The 19,101-nt window shown below is 40.7% G+C and overlaps 3 protein-coding genes across 5 annotated transcripts; 1 reads left to right on the top strand and 2 right to left on the bottom strand.

Moving 5' to 3' along the window:
* Positions 1-991: 991 nt before the first annotated feature.
* Positions 992-1,834, bottom strand: LOC115674260 (17.3 kDa class II heat shock protein-like). The gene has a single exon (XM_030596606.2). The coding sequence runs from the start codon at positions 1,724-1,726 to the stop codon at positions 1,256-1,258; it is 471 nt and encodes a 156-aa protein (XP_030452466.1). The 5' UTR covers positions 1,727-1,834; the 3' UTR covers positions 992-1,255.
* Positions 1,835-2,983: 1,149 nt separating this feature from the next.
* Positions 2,984-5,127, top strand: LOC115674358 (UPF0481 protein At3g47200-like). 3 transcript variants are annotated; one of them, XM_056310557.1, is made up of 3 exons: positions 2,984-3,241; positions 3,377-3,527; positions 3,633-5,127. In XM_056310557.1, exon 3 carries the CDS (start codon positions 3,640-3,642, stop codon positions 4,930-4,932), a length of 1,293 nt encoding a protein of 430 aa, XP_056166532.1. In that variant the 5' UTR covers positions 2,984-3,241; positions 3,377-3,527; positions 3,633-3,639; the 3' UTR covers positions 4,933-5,127. The 3 variants fall into 3 exon arrangements, with proteins under 3 accessions (XP_056166532.1, XP_030452585.1, XP_056166533.1); XM_030596725.2 differs by lacking the exon at positions 3,377-3,527; XM_056310558.1 differs by having other exon boundaries at positions 2,984-3,527.
* Positions 5,128-5,259: 132 nt separating this feature from the next.
* On the bottom strand, positions 5,260-17,065 carry LOC115674356 (ankyrin repeat-containing protein BDA1-like). The gene is made up of 6 exons (XM_030596723.2): positions 16,753-17,065; positions 15,830-15,836; positions 15,621-15,716; positions 8,837-8,913; positions 7,285-7,874; positions 5,260-6,210 (listed from the first exon to the last, which is right to left on the bottom strand). Exons 1-6 carry the CDS (start codon positions 17,063-17,065, stop codon positions 5,386-5,388), a joined length of 1,908 nt encoding a protein of 635 aa, XP_030452583.2. The 3' UTR covers positions 5,260-5,385.
* Between the last annotated feature and the right edge of the window lie 2,036 nt (positions 17,066-19,101).

The following is a 19,101-nucleotide window of genomic DNA, read 5'->3' as shown; positions in this document are numbered from 1 at the left end:
CTTCGATTTGAGTTAATCTCCCAAAAGTGTACTTTTTTAAAAGATAAAATTTCTTAGCCAGATCACACATCCTCACGATTATCTTACCGTGTTATAATATTATTCCTACGTGGCATACTGACGTGGCTCACATGCTGATGTGGCTTATACACGTATCGCCACATTAGCGATTTTCGACGACAAATGGCAAAAATGATTATATTAAAATTTCGCATAAAGATTTAGTATTTCATTGACAAAATTGAAAAGTCGATAATTGAATTGGCAACTTATTGTAAATTTAGGATTGATCTAATAATTACCTGTATTATTGTGATGTACACGTTATTTTCCTGAAATTGTCATACATTCTTTTGTCCCTTGCTGTCATATATACTAAAAAATATACATTTATCGGCTGCCCGCACAAGATTTCCGAGCAATGAATGTACATTTGAGTAAACAACTGTCCAGGACCATGGCCTGTCTTCTTCGTGTCATTATTATCATACATAATTAAGCATCAGAGTATGTTCTGTTTCTTCAACAGACGGGGTGTCTCCACGCCACTTCTGGCCATACTTCCTCTCCACCTAAATCCATCTTTGGAGTGTTTTCAATTCCTGATTCTGTTCCGACGGCCATGGGGTTGTCAAATCCTTCTCCGGCGGGGAACGAATCTCTATCTTAAGGCTCTGTGGGCCAGGTCCGGGGAGGACCCGGGAACCCTCTCCCGATGCAAACTCATCGGGTGAGACGAACGTCGGTACTGAAAATTAGGCTGATCAGAGCAAAGCTTGATACTCGGCCACGGTTTCAGTACAATCGGTATTGTGGTGTTGGGCGTTTCGGCAAAGTCGTTGTAAAGAAAAAAGAATGTTTCGCATCGTCGTCATTGACTCATTTCCAAGCAAGAAGGATCAAAACGTACCATTTGAACTCTGTTCTGTTCAATGTCAAGATTGCGAATTTAAGGAAAGTATTGAACAAAAGAAGATACGTAGACATCCAGTACACAAACACATCGACTGATTCATTCATATTAGCACGAGCCAAACATCAAACACATGGCCTACTAAACATCGCACCCTGCGCAAGAACCTGCAAAATACTGCAATTCCACTCGCCAGTTTCGATATCTCCGAAACCGAAACCGAAACCGAAACAAAAAACAAGAAAACACACTCGAGCAAACTACGCCATCATTTCATTATTCTTCATTCCCCATAAGACTCGCTCACCGGAACCGCTATAGCTCAGCTCCGCGAGGCCACTTTCAGGCGACCTTGACCTCGACTGTCTTTGGCTTCTTCGGCTCCGGCGGGGGCAGCTTCTCCACCGTGACCGTCAGCACCCCGTCGCGGCACGCCGCGGAGACCGCCTCCGTGTTCGCATTCTCCGGCAGCGCGAACTTCCTCATGAACTTGCCGACCCGTCGCTCCATCCGCAGGTACTTGGCCCCTTCCTTCTCCTCCTCGCGCTTCCTCTCGCCGCTGATCACCAGCACGTTGTCGTCCTCGACCTGGACCTTGATGTCCCCGGACTTGAGCCCCGGCATGTCAACGATGAAGGCGTAGGATCCCGGGCACTCCTTGACGTCGACCGGGGTGGCCGCCATGGCCCGGGCGTCGCGGACGTAGGTGCGGGTGGGGGCGTTGAAGGACTTGTCGGCCTCGTCCGGGACGTCCATGAGGTGGTGGAGGGTGGCGAAGAGCGGGGAATCGAAGCCGGGGAGCCGGAAATCCATCGTCGCCGTCGTCCTGCTGCCAAATTCAGGGTTTTGAGGAGCTGCTTTTGCGTGGGAGATCGATTCGAAGTTGAGTTGCTTTTGATCGGAGTTTGGTGCGGAGAGGAGATGGTGGGAGGGAGTATTTATAGGTTGGCCTTTTGGGAAAGTTCCAGAAGATTCGAGGGAATGATGGGGAGGTTCGAGACGGCTCGAGATCACCGGGATGCTTCTGGAAGCTTTAGAAACTAGAACATTCGGTCTTGATTGAGGTCTAGCGAGACCGACGACGGATGTATATCTTGGAGCGTCAAAATATTATTCCTACGCGGCATGCTAACGTAGCATATATATGAATTGTCATATCAAGGGGTTTCGATAGCAATTGGCTGGGAGGATTATGTTGAAAAATTTGCGCAGAAATTTGGGATTACATTAATAAAATCGAAAAGTTTATGATTGAATTGATATTCGTATCATAGATTTTAAAATGGTCATATATTTTTTGTCCCTTGCTCACATACATACAAAAAAATATTCATCGGGCAACGCGCGTAACTCATGCATGATCACTAACATTAAACATAATTGAAAATTATTGAATTCCATTTCAAGTCATCGCAACTTTGATGTATAAAATTAAATGACCGATGGTGGAGGTTCCTTCCATTTTCAAGTAGGTTACTTCTCCTACTTTTTTTTTTGTTTTTAAAAATTACATTTATTAAAAATTTTAAAACTTGTCACGAAAGTTCAAATAAATTCCAAAACTTTCAAATAATACAATATGGCCTTAAGACTTGTCCGAAAAGTGTACTGACATCACTTTCATTGGCTCCGTGGAAAAATCTAACATGACATTTAATTAATTGATAATTTAGTAAACTTTTTTTTGACAGACGATATTCGGCTACTTCAAGAAAACCTTTTTTGTACCATGAAAAAACGGGGCAAGTCTTTGGCTGTTCTCTTAACTGATCGAGGTATTAAAATTTGAAAAGCCGTATAATTGCCTACTTGGCACAAAGTTCTATCGAAAGTGTTCTCTTTTAAGTTTAAATTTGTAAAGAATGTGAAATTCGGAGAAAAAACTCCATATCATTGCAAAATTTGCTAAAAACCGGATTTTTTAGTCACTCATTGATCGCCTTTTTCGGACCATTTTTTAACATTTTATTGATTTTTATCCTCAACTTTAGAATTTCTAATGTATAGTTTTATAAAATTTGGAACATGGATATTTGAAAGATATCGCACACAGTCTTGTGGCTACATATTGAAATCAATTGAATCTATCACGGTAGACAAATATCCAAGGAAAAGGACATTAGTGTTCCTCTGCTGGATTTTCTTTATCCAGATTCTTTAGAGCAAGCCAGAAGCATACTTTTCTTCACCTGTCAGTCTTCTTTCGTGTCATTTCCTAGCCAAGTATCATGGGGCGGAGAAGTTCTGAATTGGGTGATCTCCAGTCACGAGATGAGGATTGCAGAATGCACAGCACGCTTTCAGTCTTGATCCCTGAACTGAAGACGGGTATGTTTCTTCTCTCCCTACTTTTGTTCTTTGCTCTGTCTATCTGCAGGGTCTTCTGGTAGAAACTTAGGATAGGTCGGTATCGAGAGAGGATTCGCGTGACGTCTTGTTGATTTGTTAGTGGTGTTGCAGTAGATGCGGGTCGTATCGACCGAACCATGTAAGCCTTGGAAGTCAGAACTTTGGTTCTGCCGCCAATTTTTCCGTTGGAGACAGGGGAGGCAGAGTACATGTTGGCCTTTGCCCATGCAGTGGGTCACAGTAATCAGCTTGGCATGTGAAATTGGTGGTTTGATGAGTTCTCATTTGGCTTTGCTGATTAAAGAAGCAAAGCTAGACATTTCTACTTAATTTGATCCGAAACATGTGCTGATTGTGTTTAGTGAAGCAGAAAGCGAATGGAAGGATTAAGGAAGGAGGATTTGTTCGACTTCAAGAACCCGCTGGTTCCACCAGAGAATCCCATCGGGGATGAGATCGTGTATTTCCATCCAGTGTCGGACTGTAGCATCTACAGAGTCCCAAAATCGATACGCGATGGATATGAAAAGGCATTCAGCCCTCGATTCGTTTCCCTTGGGCCATTTCACCATCACATCAAGGATCTGCTAGCATCGGGGCATAAGGAAAGTTACTTCGACGACTTTGTGCGAGAGAGCAAGCTAAGCGCACAACATCTGTTCGAGTTCGTCAAGGGAAGGGAAGAAGCCATTCGCAAGTGCTATGCAGAGACAATTGAGCTAAAAAGCAACGGCCTTGCGAGATGTGTTCTAGTGGACGCTGTTTTCGTCATCGAGATCTTATTGAAGAATAGAGATCGCAGCTTAGTAGGTGAGAACGATCGGATATTCAAAAAGCCGTGGCTGATTAACGACATGAAATACGACATCTTGAAGATGGAAAATCAGATCCCTTTTGCCATCCTTGAGGACCTCTTAGCTTTGCACCAATCAACCAAAGAGTCTGATGTTGAAAGGCTCTCTCTTGGTGTTCTCACACATGAATTCTTCAAGTTGCAGTTAGGAGGCATTACAGAGATTGCGGATGACTTTGCCAAGGTCTGCTCCATGAAATCAAGGAACTTTGTGGATGCGCTCAGAAACTATAACTTGCCATCAGTGGCGCCGTCGTGGCCTAAGAAAGATCTCAAGAGTCTAGCCACTCCAAGCGTGATGGAGCTGAGCCAAGCTGGGGCCAAGTTCCACATCGGCTCGGGGAAGAGTTTATTCGACATACGATTCTCCAATGGAACGATTGAAATCCCGAAACTGACCATATACTACGGAGCAGATGTACTATTCAGAAATCTCATCGGCTTTGAGAAATGCAACTTCCACGAGAACTACATTAATGACTACATCATCTTCATCGGTCATCTTGTTCACTCTCCAGAGGACGTGGAGATGCTAGTGGAGGAAGGAATTATCCGCATCAGTACATGGGACAGCAAAGAAGTTTTCGGGCTCATCAAGAGCCTTGCGAAAGGAACGAGGTTCGTTCCGGAGGATTTCTACTTCTCCGGTCTCTGTGCCGAGCTGAATGAGTACTACAGAATCCCTTGGCACAGGTGGAAGGCGACCCTGAAGCGGGACTACTTCAACAGTCCATGGTCCATCATATCCGTCGTTGCAGCCGTCATTCTTCTCCTGCTCACTTTGGTACAGACGGTGTTCTCTGTTATTTCTAAATAGGCCCGCTCCAATTTGAAAGTTTTGATGCACATATACGCTCTATTTTTGGTAGTCCAGTGGTGTCGACTTACTTCTTCAAAGTAGATGAGCACAAACGTCAATAATGTAAAAAGACGAGTCTCTAAATATCTCAGAAAACTTTCTATTATAGTATTTCAATGTAAAATGGCGATTTGTCCCTTGCACTCGCATCAACGTTTTGTGCATCACGATGTTTCTTCTCTCCATCAAGCCACTAGCAAAATACTCCGCAGTTTCCACAGCTAGCAAACCGATTCAGATTAGCCATAATACTCAAAATTTCAAAAAGAGTAATGGAAGACGAGCTACGAAGTCTCAGAATAGACTCATACAAAAACTCACTTGATACAGTATTGGTAGAGTATCGTATGTAATGATGACAGAGAAAGGACTTTTATACATCAATTTTAAGTAGCCACCTTCATCAAGAAATCAGAGTTTGTGGTCCTCGTTCTCTTCTACAGCAGTTGAAGCTTCTCGCTCCTTTCCTTTCGAGTGCCCAAACTTCCTCATAAACCAACGAACCATTCGAACGACGTTACCTAAGAAGACGAGCCCCATCAAGCATAACCACAGAAACACAGAAACTCTGGTCACAGTGTTTAGAACCCCTCTATTATCTTGCGGTGTCATATGTATCCACGCGATGAAGTAGGTAATGGTAAGTGCAGTGATAGCAATCCACATGGTCACCATCTGGGTCCACATCCACCTCCTTCTTTTCATAGGGAGTCCACTGACCACAAGCAGAATTATGCTCAGTGAAGAAAGAAATGCGAGCGTGTTGAAGATCATGAACTGCCCATATGCCTGTGGGAGAGCGGTAGCCATCACGGCCATTCCCACGTGGTGCGATTTCGTGTCATTCTTCGCAGGGTCTGCTGTAAAGTCATCCTGCCAGAAGCCGCCAGGAGGTGATAGGGTGGCTTGGAATGCCACAGTCGCAATGAGTGAAGCCACCACTATCAGGGCACTTCTTTTTCTGCCCAGCCAATCTGTGTGCTTGCGAGTCTTAACCGGTGGTTTAATATCACTATTCTGTTTGATATAAGGCTGTGCTATTGGAATGGCTTCGATTGTGTCTCCACCCAAAGATGTTTGATATATTATCGAAGCTCCGGATTTCTGTAGGAGCTGCTTGATCTCCATGTCTCTCAAGTCTCTTGGACCGTGTGATAAGACATCCAGTGCTGTAAACCCCTTTGCATTTTGGGCGTCTACTTCAATGTTGGTGCTGGAAAGCAAATACTTGATGATCTGCAAAATTTTCAGCCGTTCTTTTTAAAAAAAGGCAAACGCACCATATGTTAATCAAAATCACGAGTCTCTCCGTCATAGTGCCAATTCAATCAATTGAACGCCTTGGACAAAAGAAACTGTAAGCAGAATCTTTCAGTTTATCCGAAGGATAATTTCCCCATAAGCTAATCCCAAATATGGACCTACCCTTAATTTTCATGTTCCAGTTCATACTACTGCGCAAACATCACAACTTGGACAATCGCATTGGACAACCCACTTATCTAGAAAGAGCTTCATTTTATTGTTTTACACCTTAAAAAGCTTCACTTGATAACACAGGGAAGTTAGGTGCAGGTGTTACTTGCACTCAAGTATTCACTTTTGCATTCAAAGTTGAGTTCAGTATGAACGGTTGTCGATGAGGCTCATCACGTCCAGTGTTGCCATATCGGGAAGTAGATTAAGTAAATAGAATCATATCTGATCAAGTGCATCAAGACATAGTAAAGTCACCTCCAATCATATTTCTCCAGTGCTCAGTACCATCTAAACTAAAGGGCCACCTAAAATGCAACCAAATCTTGAACTTTCTTAAAAAAGAAAAAAAGATTGCCCTGCCCGAAGTGATCTATGCGATAATACTCCCAAATAAGGAGTTTTATTCATTTCATGCCTTATATTCACATTCACATTCGCATTCAAGCTGCATATCGACTTCTCATGATACAATCAGGCCGATCAATGAAAATCATATTGAGAATGTATCAATTCACAAAAAATTAGATCCTAATTGCGCTGCTTCCCCCTCAGAACAGCGCATTTCAAATGTTGTCCTGTTATCAGATCATGTCCGGATTTCCTCTCTCTCTCTCTCATTGCCTTTTCAGTCAGCTCAGCTATGTTTGACCCAAAGGGGGCACACATGAACGAACCTGCAAGAAAATTCTGAACTTTCTATGCAAAAACAAGTAATTCCCACTTCCAATTCAAGTTCATCAGAATTGCAAACACAAAGCACATCAAGTCAAATCCAAGAACGCTAAGAACCACACACATGAAACCCAACAAGAAAAAAACCAGCTTCCTCACCTCCAATTGCTTCCTGGCCACAGCAAGATGCAAGATCGTGTTCCCATCCTTATCGGTACAACCCACGAACCCATCGTTTCTCCCAACGCAGTCCACCAGCACCTTCAGCGCCTCCATTCTGTTACTCTTCACGCACAGGTGAATCGCGCTCTCCCCCTGACCCGTCATCTCCCGGGCCACCTCGGGCACGGCCCGGACCAGCTCGGCCAGGACCTCAGCCCTCCCTTTGATAGCGCCCAGATGCAGGGGCGTCCTCCCCTCGCGGTCCCACCGGCGGGACGCGTCCGGGTCGACGGCCAACAGGGCCTTCACGATCTCCACGTGTCCCTTGGCGCACGCCACGTGGAGGGGCAGCGAGCCGCGCGAGTCGGGCTCTTTGGCGAGCTCCGGGTTGTGGGTGAGGAGGTGCTTGGTGAAGGACGTGTGACCCAGGAGGCACGACACGTGCAGGGGCGTGCCGTCGGGGGACGAAGTGGGCTTGTGGAGGATCTGGGGGTCCTGCAACAGCAGGTCTTGGAGGGCTGCGAGGTTGCCTTTCACGGCGGCTTCGTGGAGCTTGTTCATGGCGCTTGATGTGATGATGGGGTCGTCTCAATGATTCTCGACGTGGAGGAGGCTCACGAGCTGCATCAGATGGCGGGAGGGGGAAGAAAAGGAGAGAGAGGAGATCGATGGCGTTTCATCCCGAAGAAGAAGAAGAACAAGAAAGAGAAGAAGAGACCAAGAAAGTAAAGGGAAGCTGCTGGGGAAAGTTCAGAGAGGACCCAGGTCTGAGAAAATGGCGTTCACCGCGTGGATAATCCGGTGCAAGAATTCGAGGAAAACAAGAATTATTGGCTTGGAAGGTTCTATAGATAAGATTTGTCAAATGAAATATCGTTGAGAGAAAGGCTTGCTGATTGGCTGGCAGCAATCAAGATTGCTTCCTTTTTTTTTCATTATTCTTTTTGTAGATGGCAAGCCAAGTCAAGCCGCCCATCTTGGACCAGAGTACGGAATGACCAACTCCGGTCAAATCCATTAACGATATCGTATTGTCAAACCAGGAAAATGTGGCTCTAACCTGCTTGTGAAATTTTCAATTATGGTATTGTCAAATTGTGCAGAACCAGTCATTTTTTTTTTTTTCTAATTGGAGATCGATGAAACACAAATGCTAATCGTAGATCGCCACGTTGAAGCACCAAAAGAAAAAGGAAAAGAGGAACATTTGCTTTCATCCAAGGATAATGAGGAAAACATTGCTTTGAAGCAACCTTTTCTGTTTGGTCCTCGTGCTGATCGGGATCATCAGGTCGCTGCTGTCTGTGAAACTCTCTCTCGCATAAGGATCACCAAAGGCAAGAAAAAGGGAAGAAAAGGAATATTCCGAGAGAGTCATGATATTTAAGATATCTGCAAATGAAACGACCTGAAATGTGCATGTAAATGAAGAACAGTCTTCACCTAACTGAAGTAACCACAGTAAGAAAAAGGTCCAGCTCATTGTTTTGGCCCTCCCCGATTTCCTTTCTGAAAACTAGGGTTCAACCTTAACAATCTATCTACACACCTGCAACAAGTAGCACATCATACTCTCTTTCGAGAACATGATCATTTGACTCGCAAAATCCAACTCTGTATTGGGATCTGCAATTGCAAATTTAGGCACTAGCCACTGAAACATCCAATATAGGACCATATAACTTGCCTGCATAGATTTTGTGTGTCATCATACATTCTTTTAGGCCAAATCCAAGAATTGTTCTCCATGGCAGAAGAGGCTTTCTGTCTGCAGATAAACTCAAGAACAGCGTAGTAGCCGCTGCAATCACAATGATCTAGCTCGGCCCGTGTAAATGCGAATTGCTAATCTGTAAAACTTACGAGAAGCAACAAAGGAATTGTCGATTCAGTGCTATACATTTGATCGAAGTTCTTATCTTTCGAAATCTTTTGTTGGTACATAGGTTCAATCAGATGAATCTTAAACTCACGATAAGCTTTTGCTTATAGGTAGGTAGACATCATGCATGTACAAAATCAAACAGAACAGGTCTCATCGATCAGCATCTAGAGCATTTCATTGCGGGGAAAAAATAAAGTGCCCTATTTTCTCAAATAAAGGTCTGAAGTGGATATTGTGTTAAATATAAGGCTTGAAGTGGCCAATGCAGTCTCAAATAAGGGTCTGAAATGGCTATGACTGTTTCAAATAAGCACCTAATCTCACCGGTTACCAACCATTTAAATACTTCGGCCGATGAAGGGCATTTTCATCCTAAGATAATTTTAATTTATATTTTCATTTTTTCCTTTTTCTTTTTTTTTCCTTTTTTCTTTCTTTTTTTTTCTTTTTTTTTTGGTTAGTTCTTTTTTCGGCGAGGGTGACCCTCGCCTAGCCCATCGGCCACTGGCGAAGAAGAAAGAACAAACCAAAAAAAGAAAAAAAGAAGAAGGAAAAGTGGAAAAAATGAAAAGAATTCAAAAAAAGGTACATGACGAAAATGCCCTTGACCATTTGGAAAGTCAAGCCATTCTTTAAAATAGATATAGCTACTTCATGCACTTATTTGAAACAAGATCTACTTCAGACACTTATTTGAGAAAATGAGGGCACTTCAAGTTAGGGGTGATCGGTTCCCGGTCCAATCTGGTCCAATGGAACTGATCAATGTAGAATTTCCCCAACCATACATGATATCAGCATGCTCAAAAGGGATGAAGATGTATGTTGACATCATTTTAATGTCTAAATAGCAAAAACCAAAACATCTAAAATAAGAATGTAGCTCACGCTTGCATATATATATTGGTCGGTCCAGTCCAGGTGGTCCGGTTCTCATCTTGGAAACGGGAACCGGACCGCCCAAACATCGGTTTCACTTTTGTAACCGGGAATCGGACCGACACTCTCGGGAACCGAACTAAATCGGCCGGTCCGGTCCGGTCCGGTCCGGGCGGTTCCTGGTTCGGGCGGTCCCGTTTGTACACCCCTAATTCAAGTCCTTATTTAAAACAAAGTCGACTTCAAGTCCTTATTTAAAACAAAGTCCACTTTATGTTTTTTTTTTTTGAGAAAATAATGACACTTCTAGCCATTATTTGAAATTTTCCCTCTCATTGTGTAGGTTCCACTCCTTGAAATTTCAAGCCAGGCCCACGATGTACTATTGAAGAAAAAAAATGTAAATACAAACCTGAGGCATGCTCTCCTCTCCCGTCCTTCTCCCATAAGAACACCGATGAATTCGATGATGAATCGATGCTGCGAACACCCGTGAATTCGACATCGATGAATTTTCAGCCGCCACCGGAGACGCCGCCGGAGCCACTGCCACTACCATTGGAGCTACCACTGCCGCCGATGATGAATTCCACACCAACAATGAATTCGGAGCCGCCACCGTCACAACATGCACACTAAATAAATACTAATGGAAATATTTTATCATGAAAAAATTATGAAAATAGTTAAGGATTTTATATAAAAAATTTTCATTAGAATTTCCTTTATATGGTTTAATGCTCATTTAATTATATAAGATGTTTAGTAAACTCAATATTTTTTATCTCGTGCAACTCACGTACAACGGGCGTGCAACTCACGTGCAAAGTACACGGAAGAACGTACTTTTATTATTAGAAGACCGTGAGATTAATGTAATGATTTTGATTTTAGAGGGTGAAAATGAAACTAAAACAATCCAATGCTCTGTTTGAGAACGGGGAGAGAAGAAGATGAAAATGAATAAGATCACTGCGTTGTAAATCTAGTGAAAACGTGCAATAGAAATAAAGACATTTATTAGCATTTATATCAAGTGGAAAAGTAAATATTGACTTGCCAAGTACCATTGGACAGGATAATTCACTATATATTTTCTATTTAATTCCTATTTCGACTTCCAGGTCGCTATTTGCACTTCTAGTTGCCTCTCCTGATTCTTATCGGAAAGGGGTGTTTACAATAATAGCAAAAAGATATTAAAACCCCGATTAAAATCATCGCTACTAAAATCACGATCACTATGGACAGCCACTCCCGTATTTGTACTCCAGGAAGGTGGACATGTTTATTCTGTGCATTGAGTTAAGAGGAAAAAAAATATCAGCCAGGAAAAAATAAGAAAAAAAAATTGTCAATGGACTTTTTTAAAAATTAAAAAAGGAAAAAAAAATCAGCCAAGTGAGAAATGTGCTTAGTTTTACCGGTTATACTACCCAGTTAAGAAGAAAATTTAAAAAAAAAATACTAACCTCTCTTCTCCTCGTTGTTCTCCATTAAGGACCCTCTCTTGTCAAATCGAGAATAACCGATTGGAGATTAAAAAGTAAAGACACTTAAAAAGTGCTTTATATTGTAAGATGGGACTTGTGCATATTCACTTACCTCAGTTTGCTTATCTGTAGCAACTAGGTGCAATATAGTATCGCCATCGTCTCTTCAAATTAACGAATTCATGATCTCCAATAGTCTCCACCAAAAGCTTCAGAGCTTCCAAATTATTATGCTTCACGCATAAATGCAGTATAGTCTCGCCATGGCCCGACGTGCTGCATCGGGACTCTCTCGAACCAGTTCATTCAGAACATTGACTTGGCCTTTAACCGAAACATGAAAATGGTCCTTCCCATATTTGTCACGAGCATAGCACATATTCGCAATCACGCTCAACAATTTCTTCACTATTTAGCTGTCGTGAGGTGCAGGATATTAAAAAAATTTATAAGAACTTCCTTTATATGGTTTAATGCTCATTTAATTATATAAGATGCTTAATAAACACAAATTTTTTTATATCGTGCAAGCCACGTGCAACGGGCGTGCAACTCATGTGCAAAGTACATGGATGAACACATTTTTATAATTAGAAGACAGTGAAATTAATGTAATGGTTTTAATTTTAATTGGGTTGTGTTCATGTCAAGATTATGATCCGTGAGGAGATTATCGGGCAAAAGAAGATACGAACACGCTCAGAATGCGATACATCCACTGATACATTCATATAAGCACGAGCCAAACATCAAACACATAGCCTGCTAGAGGAAGCACCTGCACAAGAACCTGCAAATACCGCATTGCCATTTTTTTTTGGCCGAAATTTTCTATATAGTTGGCTATTTGCACTTCTAGGTTGCCTCTCCTGATTCTTATAGGAAAGGGGTGCTTACAATAGCAGCAAAAGGCTATTAAAATCCCCATTAAAATCATGGCTACTAAAATTGTGATGACCACGAATAGCCACTCCCGCATTCGTACTCCAAGAAGGTGAACATGTTTATTCTCTGCATTGAGCTAAGAGATCAATGGGCCTTTTTTCTATTAAAAAAAAGCAATATTGACTTTTTTAACTACTGGCTATGAAACTCTCTCTCACACATAAGGATCACCAAAGGCAAGATAAAGGGAAAAAAAAAACATTCCGAGGGCTATTGCACGTATGGTGCACATGCATATGGTGCACATGCATTGCACGTGAATTGCACGGCCATTACACGTATGTCGCACATGCATTGCATGGGATAAGGATATTGAATTTACTTGTCTACAATAGGTATTGAACAATTGTTACTCTGTAAACATAAGTGCAATGACAAAATTTGTTAACTCAACAAATCGAGTAAAAAAAGACTTGCATTGAAACAGGACAAAATGATATTGAGAAATAGTTTCTAATTGGGGTAGCATAACTGGTAAAACTTAGCATATTTCTCATTGTTTACATGTACGGAAATAATACTCTCGTGTTTTACAAAGTAGTAACCAAACCCCACAACTCTTCTGCTTTTGTAAAATTCCAGCCTTGGTAGCTTCACATGTAAGGCAATCAGAGAAATAACACGGTCCCGACAATTTTGATATTTGCTTATTCTCTTAGACACTTGGGCAACCATATATGCACTGATACGGTGGAGCATCCTCATCAGACGCTGTATTGTTGCCTGGCCATTGAGGCAGAAGATCTCCGTGTGAATATATTCTTGACGTTGCGAATCGTCTTCAGTATCAGGCGTATCATATGCCCCACAAGAAGCAAAACTATCAAGCCAATCCACACACAAATTCTGAGTACTATTATCTTGTAGATGTGATCCTTTTCCTGAGAGGACGTGCAGATTGCTATTGGGTGCTTTATATTATAAGATGGGACTTGTGCATATTCGCTTACCTCAGTTTGCTTATTTGCAGCAGCTAGGTGCAATATAGTGTTGCCATTGTCGTTCTTCAAATTAACAAATTCGTGATCTCCAACAGTCTCCACCTAAAGCTTCAGAGCTTGCAAATTAATATGCTGCACGCATAGATGCAGTATAGTCTCGCCATGGTCCATCTTATGACTCCTTACTCTCTCGAATCAGTTCCTTCATAACATCAACTCGGCCTTTAACCGCTGAAACGTGAAGAGGGTTCTTACCATACTTGTCACGAGCATAGTACATATCTGCAATCACGCTCAACAATTTCTTCACTAATCGAAGATTACCTTTAGCTATTGTGAGATGCGGGGTATTAAAAAATTTATAAGAATTTCCTTTATATGGTTTAATGCTCATTTAATTATATAAGATGCTTATTAAACACAATATTTTTTTTATCTTGTGCAACTCACGAACAACGGACGTGCAACTCACGTGCAACGGGCGTGCAACTCACTGCACATGGATGAACACACTTTTATTATTAGAAGACCGCGAGATTAATGTAATGGTTTTGATTTTCAAGTGCGAAAATGAAACTAAAACAATCCAATGCTCTGTTTGGGAGCGGGGAGTGAAGAAGATGAAAATGAATAACATCATTGCGTGTGAATCTAGTGAAAATGTGCAATAGAAATAAAGACATTTATTAGCATTTATGTCAGGTGGTAAAGTAAATATTGACACTATATATTTTCTATTTAATTCCTATTTCCACTTCTAGGTTGCCTCTCCTGATTCTTATCGGAAATGGGTGTTGACAATAGTAGCAAAAGGCTATTAAAACCCCGATTAAAATCGTCGCTACTAAAATCGCGATGACCATGAACAGCGACTCCCGCATTCATAGTCTAGGAAGGTGGAAATGTTTGTTCTCTGCATTGAGTTAAGAGAGAAAAAATATCAGACAGGAAAAAATAAGAGAAACCAAATTGTCAATGGACCTTTTTTTTATTAAAAAAGGAAAAAAAAAATCAACCCAAGTGAGAAATGTTCTAAGTTTTACTGGTTATACAACCCCAGTTAAGAAGAGAATTAAAAAAAATAGAAATATAAACTCTCTTGTCCTCGTTGTTCTCCATTGAGGACCCCGAAGAATTTGGCAATAAATTCGGAGCCGCCGTCGCCACTAGAGCGGCCATTGGAGTTGCCGCTGGAGCCACCATCGCCACCATTGGAGTGGCCACGGGCTGCTGCCGGAGCCATTGTCGGAGTCGCCAGCACTGCCTTCGGAGCTGCTACCGGAGCCATCACTGCCAAAGCCGCTGTTGCACTAAATAAGAAGAAATTAAACAGCATTCTTGCAATATAAAAGAAGAGGATTCTTGAGAGATATGATGAAGAGGAGATGATACGAGAAGTGGAGATAGAGAAGAGGGGTTACATAAGTTTTGAAGCAGCTAGGATGACTCATTCCGAGTCGCGATTTTACGCGCTTATCGCTTCCGCGAGGAAAAGGTTTACTTGAATTTTAGGTTAAGAAGAGAGATGAAAAATGGGGGTGGGCGGAAGATGTTTGAATATTGGAAGAAATAGCAAAAAACACACGAGGATCACCAAAGGCAAGAAAAAGGGAAAAAAAAGATATTCTGAGGACTATTGCACGTATATTGCACATGTATTGCATGTGAGTTGCACGTCCGTTACACGTATATAATACGGGATAAACGAGAGTTCCTAGTATCGACCAAGCGACATTTTTCTCAGTATAGTATGGTGTACAGAAGTTTGCATCTTTGTATTTATGTGCCTAACACATTAATATATGGACTCTCGATTTCGCATGTCATTCCGATTCTCTCTATGACTAGCTCAACTTATTTTACTTTCGCATTGCAGGAGCTGACGATGATAAAGAGAATGTGATCCTCAACAAAATTCATGTTGCTCAATAATCACACTGGTGTTTTTTAATAGGCACACAGGTCAAATAATGGCATCAACTGCAGTAATCGTCCACGGACTCTCCTTCATACAGCATCACCAATCCAACTGTGAATCTAAACCAAAATTCCCCGAATTACATAAAAGAAAAAAAACATTGCATTAGTAATTGCAACATCAATACCGAAGTGCAACCCATTCTTGTCCAAATTTATGAAATCACTATACCACATTACTTTTCCGGGTATTCATTTGATGTTTTGACTTACCCGATGACCAATAGAGCTAGGCCGAGAAGCCATAGCATGTATTGGTACTTGTTGTACTTAGGCTTGTTGGCATGAGCATCATCGCTACGGTCTTGGCTTTTAACCCAAGCCAGTCAATAGCTCACCAATGTGGCAGAAATTATCTATGTGTGAAGTGAATACTCCAAGTCCTAAACCAAGTGCTGCCGTGCCGATCGGTATAAACAGACCAGCACCCTGAAAAAATAAAGAAATAATACAGGAAAATTAACGTTGAATTACGCAGTACAAACTCATAACATAAAAGCAAGTCAAAGTCTTGGTTTTTCCTTTTGTTCATTTAATTTACTTTTGTTAGCAAAAGAATGGAAATTTAGCAGAAGGTGATATCGGCTTTGTCGGCCTTGTTAAAAATTGTCCAGGTAATCTTTTGCTTGCAAGATTGAATATGTACTATTAGATTCAACACCTTCGCCTTAGTGTCTAATTTAGTGGATACTCGTTCAATCTAAATACTTAATTCACAAATATTTACGTGTAACAGTCATAACAAAATAGTATTTAATTTCATTTAAAAAATCCTAGCATATAAAAAAAATAAATGAGGATAACCCTCCATTTTGACGGACTGAGGTAAACGCTCAATTTTGATGGTTTGAGCAGTTTGATGAGCAATGCGAGGATTGCTCCTGTGCTTGCAAACCAATTAGTCAAGGAAACCATTTTCACTTGAGCAAAGAGAGCACCGAACAAGTGCTCCTTATATAGTTTCAATTTGAGAATTCTTCTGGATACGCAACAAGTGCATGCGTGCGTGGACATAAGATCTTTTTTTTTATACTGAATTTCAGCTTGGATTTCGAGAGAAAAGAGCCATCGTGTGCAATGGCTCACGATGCTTTCATCACGTTTTCAATTAAATAATCTTCGCATCATCTTGAAAATATTTTAAAAAAAATAGTTAGAGAATTTGTATACAAAAATTTTCATTAGAGATTTCCTTTATATAAATTAATACTAGTTTAATTACATAATGTGCTTAATAAATTCAATATCTTATATCCTGTGCAATGCATGTGCAACATACGTGCAACGGGCGTGCAATGTAGGTGCAATATACGTGCACCGTACGGGCAACGGACGTGCAACTCACATGTAAAATGAATAAATCCTCTTTCAGATGCTAGTTGCACCATTCTCTTCACGTGTTCATCCCTCTTGATCTCTACATGCAAATCATCGTATTTACCAGGAGTCACGTACCACATTCTCTTCAAATGAAAACCGAAACCTTTCATGTCAGCAATCAATCCTGTATATGTCATGGAATTACGGGTGACATCAAACTCCTCATTGGACTTCTTTACTCCAAGATGGAATATAATTGGGAAGGGATGTTCCGTCCTTGGTGTAACAAGGTCAACGTGAGAGCCAAAGAACAAATGTGTCGGATATATATTAGACATTTTTGCTTATTTACCCAAAATCCAATACGGCACAAACATCATTCAACAGTTAGAGACAAATCTTGGATTAAAAAGTCAGCTGTCCAATGAAATATCAGTACTTCTTTTTTGATTTTCCTTTCATTAACTAAGTTTGAACTCTTAATAAGTATGCGATGTAAATTTAAATTAAACATCAAATAAGTTAGATTATAATCTAACTTGGGGTACTATCTCATTATTATTGGCTAGTGTAATTAAAACTTTTCGATAGCGGTTTTTTATACTCTTGATTTGAGGATTATAATTACTCGCTTTCTCACCAACCATCAAATCAAGGATAGATTGGGCCCCTTGTGAAACATTTTCTTTATACTATTATAATCACTAAAAAATGGACCGATAACAAAACTTTTTAAAAATTTCTATCTGAATATTATAGTGCTATCTTTTGTCTTGATTAATTCCTATCGGTACACATAAATTACCACGTCTACGCGCTTTAAATAAGGCTTTATCCATATCTTGACAAGTGTCGCTTCTAAGATTACTTTGTATTGTTTACCTTGCTAATAATGAAAAATTGTAGTTAAGGTGGTACAGTAAGTAAAATTTCCTAAACTGCCCGACACATGAGATACTCCTTTGCAATTTATTGAGTAATGAATAGTTTTGACTTGATACATTTTACAATTGATGCCAAAAGATTGTCTTTTGTAGATGCATGCTAGATTTAGTGAAGTAATGTACTTATCTTCAGTTCGTTAATGCTAGTCTAGAGTTAGTGGGTATTATTCCTTTTCTTTATGATCCCTATTTGTAAATTACCTTACATGTAAGTTTGCCTTCCTAATGTAGTCATCTGCTAACCACTTCCAAATTAGGGGTCAACTTGAAAACCAATTATTCAAGGAAACCATTGAGCAAAGAGAGCACCGAACAAGTGCTCCTTATATAGTTTCCATTTGAGAATTCTTCCTCAAATTCTTCTGGATACGCAAGAAGTGCGTGCGTAGACATGAGACCTTTTCTTTTTTTTTTTGCTGAATTTCAGCGCAGATTTCGAGAGAAAAGAGCCATCGTGCAATTGCTCACGATGCTTTTATCATGTGTTCAGTTAAATAATCTTTGCATTATATTGAAAATACTTTAAAAAATAGTTAGAGAACTTGTATACAAAAATTCCATTAATGATTTCCTTTATAAAAATTAATACTCATTTAATTACATAACATACTTAATAAATTCAATATTTTTTATCCGTGCAATGCATGTGCAATATACGTGCAACGTAGGTGCAATATATGTGCAATGTATGTGTAACAGACGTGCAACTCACACATATGAAGACACGCTTTTTATTAAAAGAGGCATTGCTTTTTTTTTTCTTTTCTTCTTCCGATGGAAGTACACTAGCGTATGTCCGCTTTGTGGACCCGGGAACCCTCTCTCTACACGAACTAATCAGGACAGAAGAACGTCGTTATTGAAAATTAGGCACATCAGAGCGGAGCTATCTCTTAAAGCAAGCGTTGATACTCGGCCACGGTTTCAGTACGAACACATCCGGTACATGTCAATGTTGCAAATTTAAGGAAAATATCAAACAAAAAGAAAATACGAACACATCCAATACACAAATACGTTCGACCGATTCATTAATATTAGCACAAATACAGCACTGCCATTTCCTTTTTTTTGGTCGAAATTTTCTAGGTGGCTATCTCCACTTCTAGGTCGCCTCTCCTGACTCTAACAGGAAATGGGTGCCTACAATAATAGCAAATGGGTACTAAAATCGCGATTAAAACTATCGCTACTAAAATAGCGATGCCCAGGAATAGCCACTCCCGTATCCGTACTCCCGGGAGGTGGACATGTTGATTCTCTGCATTGAATTAAGAACAAAAAAAGTCAGCCAGGAAAAAGTAAGAGAAAATAAATTGCCAAAGGGCTTTTTTTTAATTAAAAAAAGAAAAAAAAAACCAAACCGCCGTTATATTTGTTCTGCGCTGAGGTTCCCTTAGAATTCGGCATACGCGTCCGAGCTAGAGCCG

The sequence above is a fragment of the Syzygium oleosum genome, unplaced genomic scaffold (assembly GCF_021117445.2).
Source record: "Syzygium oleosum isolate NSW1041296 unplaced genomic scaffold, Sole_v2.1 Sole_v2.04, whole genome shotgun sequence".
Lineage (NCBI taxonomy): Eukaryota > Viridiplantae > Streptophyta > Magnoliopsida > Myrtales > Myrtaceae > Syzygium > Syzygium oleosum.
This window is presented reverse-complemented; position numbering and strand designations above follow the sequence as displayed.

Bases quoted from the DNA above. Each gene is read 5' to 3' on its own strand.
- LOC115674356 (XM_030596723.2), bottom strand. From the start codon at position 17,065: ATGTCTAATATATATCCGACACATTTGTTCTTTGGCTCTCACGTTGAC. The intron at 8,914-15,620 runs GTAAGTCAAAAC...TTGCAATTGCAG, and splicing joins CTAGCTCTATTGGTCATCGG to ATCCCAATACAGAGTTGGAT. The intron at 6,211-7,284 runs GTGAGGAAGCTG...AAAATTTTGCAG, and splicing joins TGGCCAGGAAGCAATTGGAG to ATCATCAAGTATTTGCTTTC.
- LOC115674358 (XM_030596725.2), top strand. From the start codon at position 3,640: ATGGAAGGATTAAGGAAGGAGGATTTGTTCGACTTCAAGAACCCGCTG.
- LOC115674260 (XM_030596606.2), bottom strand. From the start codon at position 1,726: ATGGATTTCCGGCTCCCCGGCTTCGATTCCCCGCTCTTCGCCACCCTC.